Source organism: Rhinopithecus bieti, unplaced genomic scaffold (genome assembly GCF_001698545.2).
Source record: "Rhinopithecus bieti isolate Rb0 unplaced genomic scaffold, ASM169854v2 scaffold_5025, whole genome shotgun sequence".
NCBI classification, from domain to species: Eukaryota; Metazoa; Chordata; class Mammalia; order Primates; family Cercopithecidae; genus Rhinopithecus; species Rhinopithecus bieti.
In genome coordinates, this window is record NW_016804637.1 from 75,805 (window position 1) to 85,698 (window position 9,894).

At 53.2% G+C, this 9,894-nt stretch overlaps 1 protein-coding gene across 2 annotated transcripts in view; it reads right to left on the reverse strand.

The window, feature by feature from the left end:
- The window catches only part of CNN1 (calponin 1), an 11,794-nt gene extending 8,036 nt beyond the window's left edge, over positions 1 to 3,758 (reverse strand). The window contains exons 1-2 of one of the 2 annotated variants that reach the window (XM_017869427.1): positions 3,491 to 3,758; positions 1,321 to 1,442 (exon numbers count right to left, since the gene is read on the reverse strand). In XM_017869427.1, coding sequence (XP_017724916.1) covers positions 1,321 to 1,442; positions 3,491 to 3,553 — 185 coding nt within the window. In that variant the 5' untranslated portion in view covers positions 3,554 to 3,758. Of the gene's footprint in view, positions 1 to 1,320; positions 1,443 to 2,473; positions 2,594 to 3,490 lie in introns of those variants that run through there. The other variant, XM_017869428.1, reaches the window with a different exon arrangement.
- Positions 3,759 to 9,894: the final 6,136 nt, after the last annotated feature.

Here is a 9,894-nt window from a genome sequence, read left to right on the forward strand (position 1 = left end):
GTCACTCTGCCCTGTGTCAGACTCAAATGCAGATCGGGCCCAGATTGGGTTTAGGGCCCTACCAAGCATTAAGATTGCAGTGGAACTGGGGCTTGGGAGCTGTTAGGGTTTTCACCTCCCTCAGCGATGAGGTTTTGAGGAGAGGAGAAAACCAGGGCCAGCAGGGTGCGGTGGTTCATGCCTGTAATCCCAGCACTTTGGGAGGCTAAGGTGGGCAGATCACTTGAGGTCAGGAGTTCGAGACCAGCCAGGCCAACATGGCAAAATCCCATCTCTACTAAAAATACAAAAGTTAGCCGGGCGAGGTGGTGGGTGCCTGTAATCCCAGCTGCTCAGGAGGCTGAGGCATGAGAATCACTTGAACCCGGAGAGCAGAGGTTGCAGTGAGCTGAGATTGTGCCACTGCACTCCAGCCTGGGTGACACAGCAAGACTCCATCTCAAAAAAAAAAAAAAAAAAAAAAAAAAAGAAGGTTGGGCGAGGTGGCTCATGCCTGTAATCTCAGCACTTTGGGAGGCTGAGGCAGGTGGATCACTTGAGGTCAGGAGTTCGAGACCAGCCTGGTCAACATGGCGAAACCCTGTCTCTACTAAAAAAACAAAAATACAAAAATTAGCTGGGTGTGGTAGCACGTGCCTGTAATCCCAGCACTTTGGGAGGCCGAGGTAGGTGGATCAGTTGAGGTCAGGAGTTCAAAACCATCCTGGCCAACATGGTGAAACCCCATCTCTACTGAAAAAAAAAAATATGAAAATTAGCCAGGCATGGTGGTGTGTGCCTGTAATCCCAGCTACTGGGGAGGCTGAGGCAGGAGAATCACTTGAACCCAGGAGGCAGAGGTTGCAGTGAGCCAAGATCATGCCTCTGCACTGCAGCCTGGGCAGCAGAACAAGACTGTATCTCAAAAAAACAAAACAAAACGAAATCCAGAAAGAAAACCAGGGCCTACTTTAGTTATTGCCGCACATCTCTCCTTATGTCACCAAGCCAGCCATGAACGGCTGTTGACTGCTGCCTTTTAGCTGTGACTGCTCTTTCTGGGGACTCTGGCGGCCATAGATGGGTCTACCCTGTATAGCATGGTGGTTAAGATTCTGGAGTCATTTCCTTTGAAACAGCGTGGGACCTGGTATAATGCATTTCACCTAACTGAGCCTGTTTTCTGTGCCTGTTAAATGGGCGCAGTGATTACTGGCCACCCCAAAGGTATCCAATAGAAAGTGTTCAACTCAGTTCCAGGATCATGGTTGTTTTGGGGGTTGAGGGGGCTGCATGGAGTTGCCGGGGGTGCAGGGTCTGGGCTTTGAGAGCCTCACTCACTCGCAAAGAATGATGCCGTCTTTGAGGCCGTCCATGAAGTTGTTGCCGATGCGACGGCCTGTCACCCCCTCGATCCACTCTCTCAGCTCCTGCTCCCGCTGGTGGTCGTACTTCTGGGCCAGCTGGGGCGGGGGGCACAGAGAAAGGGGTGAGGATGCAGTGAGGGCAGCCTGGGCTCCCTGGGTCCTATCCCAGCCTCCTAGAGCCTGATCTCCCTCGTTCTTCCCAACTAAGGCAATTTTGCCCCAGATCACCCAGTTGGGAAGGTGGGGGCTGGGGAGGGCTGAGAGCCAGGGCTGAGGTGGCACCTGCCCAGGGGGCCATTCCGGGCATTCTGAGGTTTGGCACCAGGGAATGTAGACAAGGGGTGGGGTGTGGGGAGCTGGATCCTCTGAGCTAGAGGGGTGGCACCCGGTCCCCTGGTTTTACGTCCAGGCCAAACTTGGGGCTTCTCTTCCTCTAGCCCTGCCCCCTCTGCGTCCCCTGTTGGAAGAAGGGGCACCTCAGGAAGGGAAGAAGGAAGTCTAAGGAGGTGCCCCTGGGTGCTGGCTTGCAGAGGGGTGCTGGTCATACATCTCTGTCTCTCCATGTCCCCCAGGTCTTCGGCTCCAGGGCTCTGTCTCGGGTTAGGGGTAGAGGCTTGCCTCTGTTTTAGACCCCACCCCTTGCACGTCTGTATGTCTCTCTCCCCCTTATCCCCCACGACTCCTCTGTCTCTCTCTTCCCCAGCGGTGTCTTTCCTTGGCCCAGTCTTGGGGTCCCCATCTCTCTGGGTGGCTATTCCCGTCTGGCCAGGGGCGGGGCTCTTGGGTCTTGCATCTCTGCCTCTCTAGGTCTTTCTCTGTCTCCAGGTTTCCTGCCTGGGGTCGGGGGTGGGGCTCTGTCTCCCTTCTCTGCCCCTCCATCCCTGTCTAGGTCTTATCTCGCTCTTGGCTCGCCCTCCCACGTCTGTCCCTAGGGTGTCTCAGGCTCCCAGTATCTCTGTCTGCCTCTCCCCCCGGCTTTTCCCTCTCTCCACCGTACCCCCCTCCCCCACTCCCATTTCTCCAGAACCCTCCGCCACAGTCCAGCCAGACTCCCAGCCCCTAGGGGACCGGGCTGCCCTTTCTTCTCCCGGGTGGGTGGGGGGAGGTGGGAGGGGCGGCCCCCTCACCTGGCCCCGGCTCTGCCGCCCCCCACACCACCAGCCCGGCTTTATAAAGCAAACCGGCCCTTATATAGCGTGGCCTGGGCTCCCCGAGGCCGCCTTATAAGGCGCGGCGGCTCTGCGCGGCTCTGGGGCCGGCGCTGGGGGGAGGAGGGCGGCGCTGGGATCTGTCTCCCGCCAGAGAACCCGCCCCCCAACCAGCCCCTCCTCCAGCCCCGAGGATCCCCGACCCAGGTTCCAACCTAGTCCCCCACTTCCTCACCATAGGACCCTGGGAAAAGCCACCCTGAGTCTCAGTGTTCCTCTCTGTCAAATGGGGCAGGAACTCCTCCCTCGGCAGTGCTGTTGGGACGATTCTAGTGAGCTGGAAACTTCAAGTTCTCCAGCTGGAAGAAGCTGAGACCATCCTGGTATATGGGGGGTGACTCCAGGGTCCGAGCGCTGTACCTGCTTTACCTGGGATCCCAGCTATTTGCCTCTCCTCTCCGAACCTGTTTACCCATCCATAGCATGAAGGTGGCGTCCAGGTAACTTCCTAGCTCCACAGTTAGGAGACCCCTGCCGCACTTCTGAGGCCCGCTTCCTGCCCTCCACCGTCCCCCTCTGCCTTCAGGATCTCCCACACTTTCCCGGCGTCACCTCTCAGGAACCCCAGCTCTCAAGCGCTCCCCAATTTCTTTGTGAGGCTGGGGGATATGGAAGAATCAACATATCTTCCCCCTATGTTGTTCCCCCCAAGAACACAAAGGGTTAAAAGAAGACTGATCAGGTGGGTATCTTTGCAATGGACTGACCCCCTCTGTTTATGTGTGGCTGTGTGCCCCCCTATTCCACCCCCAACCATAGCTGGCGGCTCTGGGATGTTCAGGGGAGACAGGCAGCCCCTATCCCATATCACTCCCTTTTTCCCTCTCAGTTTCCAAGTCACATAGGATAGGCAGGAGGGGGTTCAAGGGACTCCAAGCTCTGGGCTCTGGCCTGGCAGGACGTGTGGGCCAGGTCAGGGAGGCCCTCCAGCCCTACCTTGTTCTTAACCTCGGCTGACAGCCCATAGGCAGGGCCTCGGTTGAAGTGAGCAGAGGACATGCTGGCCGGTGGGCTCTGGCGGGGGGGTAGTGGCGGTACTGAAGCTGAGGACCAAGGCAGCAGCTGAAGTTCCGTCTGCACCCTCTTCCCTCCTCACACGTTTTTGAAGCTCCGGAGGCGGCCCGGGTCTCTTCCAAGGCCGTTCCATTGGCTGTAGGGGCTTGCCAAGGGGCGGGGCACACCCCCCAACCTCTGCTGCCTTCCCCCCCCTTGTGATGTCAGGCCCTTGGTATTGGGAGCTGATTGTGTCATTGTTTCCACCTAGGGGGGCAGCCTACGTTATTCTGGGGGGGCTTGGTCAGACAGAGACCAGCCTTCTTCCACCCACCCCTCCCGCTGTCCATTGGGCCTCTGGCTGGGTCTGAGTCTCTTTGTCTCTGAGGTCTCTTTATCTCTCTGGAGTCTTGAGGCAGGACTGACATCCATGATAGTTTAGTGAGCACCATCCCGGGTTTATCTCCAGATACCAACAGTCTATAGCCTTAGGTAAGCCCCTTCTCCTCTCTAGGACTGTATGGCCACATCTGTAAAATGGGGTAATGATAGTGCCTGCCTCATGAGAGAGTTGTAAAGATCAGAAGAATATGTCTCTTACATTCCCAGCACAGTGCCCGGCACAGCAGAGGGACTCGGGCCATAGCATTCTTTTTTTTAAGGCAAGGTTTCACTCTGTCCTCTCAGCTGGAGTGCAGTGGCACAATCACAGCTCACTGCAGCCTTGACCTCCCAGGCTCAAGTGATCCTCCCATCTCAGCCCATCCAAGTAGTTAGAATTACAGACTTGTGCCACCAACCTGGCTAATTTTATTTTATTTTTAGAGATAGGGTCTTGCTATGTTGCCCAGGCTGGTCTCAAATTTCTGGGCTCAAGCAATCTGCCCGCCTTGGCCTCCCAAAATGCTGGGATTTACAGGCATCAGTCACCATGCCCAGCCCATAGCATTCTTTATGCTGAGGGTCCAGCACCCTAGTTCTGTCTCCTTCAGCCCCTCAAAAGGACCTGGGGGAGCAGACATCCTGGGTCTTACCCTCCCCATCCACTTGTGTGTCACTTGAACCACAGGGTGACTTTGTTGGCAAGTCCCAGGCCATGAACTATGTCCTCCTCAAGCAACCCTACCTAGCGAGATCTAACCCCTGGACCACAGGAGTGGATGCTATGCCCACATCATGCCCCACATGGCAAGGCCATGTTTGTGACACTTGGATGACATGTCTGCAACCTGCCACACACTAATGATACGTTAAGGATATGCAATTTATTGGTCACATGCTAATGACATGGCTGCAATATGCCAGATGACATGGCCCTTATGTCAGGCTCTGTTCCAAGCTCTGTACATATATCCACTCAATTATCATGACACCTTCAGAGGTGGACACTGTTATTATTATTATTATTATTTGGAGACAGAGTCTCACTCTATTCTCCAGGCTGGAGTGCAGTGACACAATCTCGGCCCACTGCAACCTCCACCTCCTGGCTTCAGGCAATTCTCCTGCCTCAGCCTCCCAAGTAGCTAGGATGACAGGTGCCTGCCACCACGCCTGGCTATTTTTTGTATTTTTAGTAGAGATGGGGTTTTGCCACGTTAGCCAGGCTGGTCTTGAACTCCTGACCTCAGTTGATCTGCCCTCCTCGGCCTTGCAAAGTGCTGGGATTACAGGTGTGAGCCACTGTGACCAGCTGACGCTGTTATTATTAACACAAGTACTTTGCTTTATAGGTGGGGAAACTGAGGCATAGGGCTTGGAATCACTTTTTCAGTGTCACACAGCAGGCCAGGGGCTGAGGAGAATTTGAGACCATGCTCCATGAACCTCAACTATGAGGCTAAGGTGGGGTTTCTCAACCTCCACGCTGTGGACAGCTGAGGCTGGATAATTCTTCATGGTTGGGGGGCTGTCCTGGGCATTCATTGTAAGACTTCAGGCCGGGCGTGGTGGCTCAAGCCTGTAATCCCAGCACTTTGGGAGGCCGAGACGGGCGGATCACGAGGTCAGGAGATCGAGACCATCCTGGCTAACACGGTGGCTAACCCCATCTCTACTAAAAAAAATACAAAAAACTAGCCGGGCGAGGTGGCGGGCGCCTGTAGTCCCAGCTACTGGGGAGGCTGAGGCAGGAGAATGGCGTGAACCCGGGAGGCGGAGCTTGCGGTGAGCCCAGATCGCGCCACTGCACTCCAACCTGGGCGACAGAGCGAGACTCCGTCTCAAAAAAAAGACTTCAAGCAGCATCCCTGGCCTCTACCTGCTAGATGCCAGTAGCACTCTCTTGGTCCCAATAAACAGAAATGTTGAGGCACTGAGGCAGGAGTCTGTGGTCCCAGCTACTAAGGAGGCTGAGATGGGAGGATTGCTTGAGCCCAGGAGTTTGAGACCCATCTGGCCAACATAGAAAGACCATGGTCTCTAAAAAAGAAAAATGAAAAGAAGAAATGTCTACACACATTGCCAAATGTCCCCTGGTTGGGGTCGGGGGGGAAGCAGATCATCCCTGTTTGCAAACCACTGAGCTAAGGCAACGTGCCAGTTGATGGCATGTCACGATATGTCAAATATACACGAAAATACGAGGCCAAGGTGGGAGGATCACTGGAGCCCAGGAGTTCGAGACCAGCTTGGGCAACATAGCGAGACCTCCTCTCTATTAAAGAAAAAAAGAAAGAAAGAAAGGAAAAACAGAAAGTACATAAAATGAGCTAACAATTAGCACCTGCTACGTACTAAGCGCTTTGAGGCTGTTAACTCATTCCTCACGACAGCCCTATGAGGTGAGTCTATACGAGGCACAGAGAGGTAACACCGAATGGCCGGGTCACACAGCTCGAGGTTGGCAGGGGCGGGATTCGAACGCGCAGATTCCCTGATCCCTCCCAAACTGAGCGGCGCTCGGGGGGCCGCAGGTGGCTACTGCGCATGTGAGGACCTGAGGCCGGCGCCCCCTGGCGGCCCGGGAAGGGGGGGCGGGGCCTGGCTAGGTCCAGGCGGCGGTGACGTCACGCGATGACTCACTCGGCCCCGCCCCACGTCCCGCGGCCTCTTGGCCATTTATAGAATCTGCACGAGCTCTGAAGTCACGGCCCAGGCACGACGGGGGAGGGGTGGGGGAGCTCTTGGCGTGCACCCCAACGGGGCAGACCCGGGTACCCCCAGGGGGCAGCCCTTTCTGGGACTGCCATGTCACTCTGATTGTAGTAGATCTGTGTCTCTGTATCTCTGTCTCTGGGTCGCCGAGCCTTTTTCTATCTCTGCCTTTGTCTCTGTGTCTGTTTTTGTTCCTGGGCTTTGAGTAATTCTGTTTCTCTTCATGTCGCTGTCACTATATTGTCTCTGTCTTCGCGTCTCTCTCTTCGAGTCTCTGTCTGGTAGATGGGGGTAGAGGCATTAGAGGGGGCCGATCCCATACCGAGGCCCCAATCCCAGTAGACACCCCCATCACTGATTGCCGAGTGTCATCGGTTATTCGCTCCTTTCTGGCGTTTTCCAGGCTCTAGCCCCTCTGTGGCTCAGTTTACCATCTAAATGAGAAGTGTGGGATCTTGTAAGAGGCAGGGTTTCCCGAAGGGTCTAAGACAGTCATTGTAGGAAAGCCATGCCTCTCCTCAACTTTAGGGGACCCCCTAAAACCTTCCTGTTGCTCAGAACCGTTTAAAACTCACACCCGGCCAGGTGCGGTGGCTGGTGCCTGTAATCCCAGCACTTTGAGAGGCTGAGGCAAGTGGATCACCTGAGGTCAGTAGTTCGAGACCAGCCTGGCCAACATGGTGAAACTCCATCTCTACTAAAAATACAAAATTAGCCGGGCATGGTGGTACATGCCTGTAATCCCAGCTCCTTGGGAGGCTGAGGCAGGAGAATCGCTTGAACCTGGCATGGCAGGCAGAGGTTGCAGTGAGCCAAGATCACACCACTGCACTTCAGCCTGGGCCACAGGAGTGAGACTCTGACTCAAAAAATATAAAAATGAAAATAAAATCCACACCCACAAGTGTTTGTCTGTTTGTTTTGGGGAAAGTCAAAACCCTGCTCTGCACCAGTCTATCTTAGCCTGCTCTGCGAGCCCCCTGCTCACCAAGCTTTCCTCTCCAGCAATCTGGCAGAGGCGCTTGTTCCTAAAGTCTTCTGTTATGGGAACACTCACTCCATGCCAGTCACAATCTCTTTTCATCCTCACCATCACCTCAGGGTGGAAACTCACAGGTCCATTTTATAGATGGGAAACTCAAGGTTCAGAGAAGCTAAGCCACCCTACTAGGGTAACAGTGCTCCTACCTTTTCTTCTACGTCCTTTCAGATGTGCTGCTGCTGCTGCTGCTTCTGTTTCTGTGTCCACTTCCTCTTCCTCTTCTTCTCCTTCTCCTTCTTCCCTTTCTCCCTTCTCTTCTCTTCTCCCTTCTCCTTCTTCTTTCTTCTTCTCCTCCTTTTTTTTTTTTGAGTCAAAGTCCCGCTCTGTCAATCAGGCTGGGTGGCATGATCTCAGCTCACTGCAACCTCCACCTCCCAGTTTCAAGCAATTCTGGAGCCTCAGCCTCCCAAGTAGCTGAGATTACAGGCACCCGCTACCACGCCAGGCTACAGATGTGTTTCCTGAGTCCCCAAACACGTTCCCACCACAGGGTCTTTGCACTAGCAGTTCCTGCCACCTGGAACACATTTCTGCAAGATGCCTGCATGGCCTCTCCCCAATTTCATTCAGTCTCTGCTCTAATATCACCTCTCAGAGAGGCCTTCCCTGACCACCTGCTGTAAAATAATAGCATCTCTCATCCCCAGACTGACTGTGAGTGAGTTGACAGGGAGGGAGTTGTTCACTTACAATCTGGGTACAGTGGCTCAAGTCTGTAATCCCAGCACTTTGGGAGGCCAAGATGGGTGGATTGCTTGAGTCCAGAAATTCAAGACCATCCTGAGAGACATGGCAGGACCCTGCCTCTACAAAAAAAAAAAGAAAGAAAGAAAGAAAAAAGAAAAAAAGAAAAGAGCATTTTTAAAAAGTGCACTTTGGGAGGCCAAGGCAGGAGGATTGCTTGAGCCCAGGAATTGGAGGCTGCAGTGAGCTATTATCATGACACTACATTTTTTTTTTTTTTTTCGAGACAGAATCTCGCTCTGTCACCCAGGCTGGAGTGCAGTGGCATGATCTCAGCTCAATGCAACTTGCACCTCCCAGGTTCAAGCAATTCTGCCTCAGCCTCCTGAGCAGCTGGGATTACAGGTGCCTGCCACCATACCTGGCTAATTTTTGTATTTTTAGTAGAGACGGGGTTTCACCATATTGGCCAGACTGGTCTTGAACTGCTGACCTCAGGTGATCTGCCTGCCTCAGCCTCCCAAAGTTCTGGGATTACAGCACTGCGCCCAGCCATGTCACTGCATTTTAGTTTGGGTGAAAAAAATAAATAAATAAGAAAAGAAAAGAATGCTTGACAACATGCAATGCAGGGGAGGCTGTGGGAACACTGTTGATGAGTGTGGGCAATTTGTTGATAGTTTTCAAAATGACAAATGTCCTTACCTTCTGAACAAGTATATCCTCTATTTTAGAATATTCCTCAGAAGTACAAGTGTAGGTGTGAAGAATGACATATGTGCAGGGACATTTATTGCAGTGGCCTTGTCATAATAAATCACTGTATAAATCCCATCAACCGGGGACAATGGAGATAGACAAAGTTGAAGTCAAAACATATAGCACGTTGTTTCAACTAAATGAAGACACTGTAGCGCTGTGGTTAAGAGTGGGGACTCCAGCTGGGCGTGGTGATTCATGCCTGTAATCCCAACACTTTGGGAGGCTGAGGCGGGTGAATCACCTGAGGTCAGGAGTTCGAGACCAGCCTGGCCAACGTGGTGAAACCCCATCTCTACAAAAAATACAAAAATTAACTGGGCGTGATGGTGGGAGCGTATAATCCCAGCTACTTGGGAGGCTGAGGCAGGGGGTTTCAACCATGTTGGTCAGGCTGGTCTTGAACTTCTGACCTTGTGATCTGTCCGCCTTGGCCTCTCAAAGTGCTGGGATTAGAGGTGTGAGCCACTGCACCTGGCCCATTGCATTTATTTCTATCTATCTATCTATCTATCTATCTATCTATCTATCTATCTATCTTGGAGATGAGGTCTCACTATGATGCCCAGGCTGGACTTGAACTCCTGGGCTCAAGCGATCCTCCTGTCTCAGCCTCCTAAATAGCTAGGACTACAGTGCCACTGTGCCTGGCCCTCATTGCATTTAATTGTCATGTCTCCATACATTCCTACAGTCTATAATAGTCCCTGGGTCTTTCAGGACCTTGACACTTTTGAAGAGTGCTGGTCAGTTATTTTGTAGATTG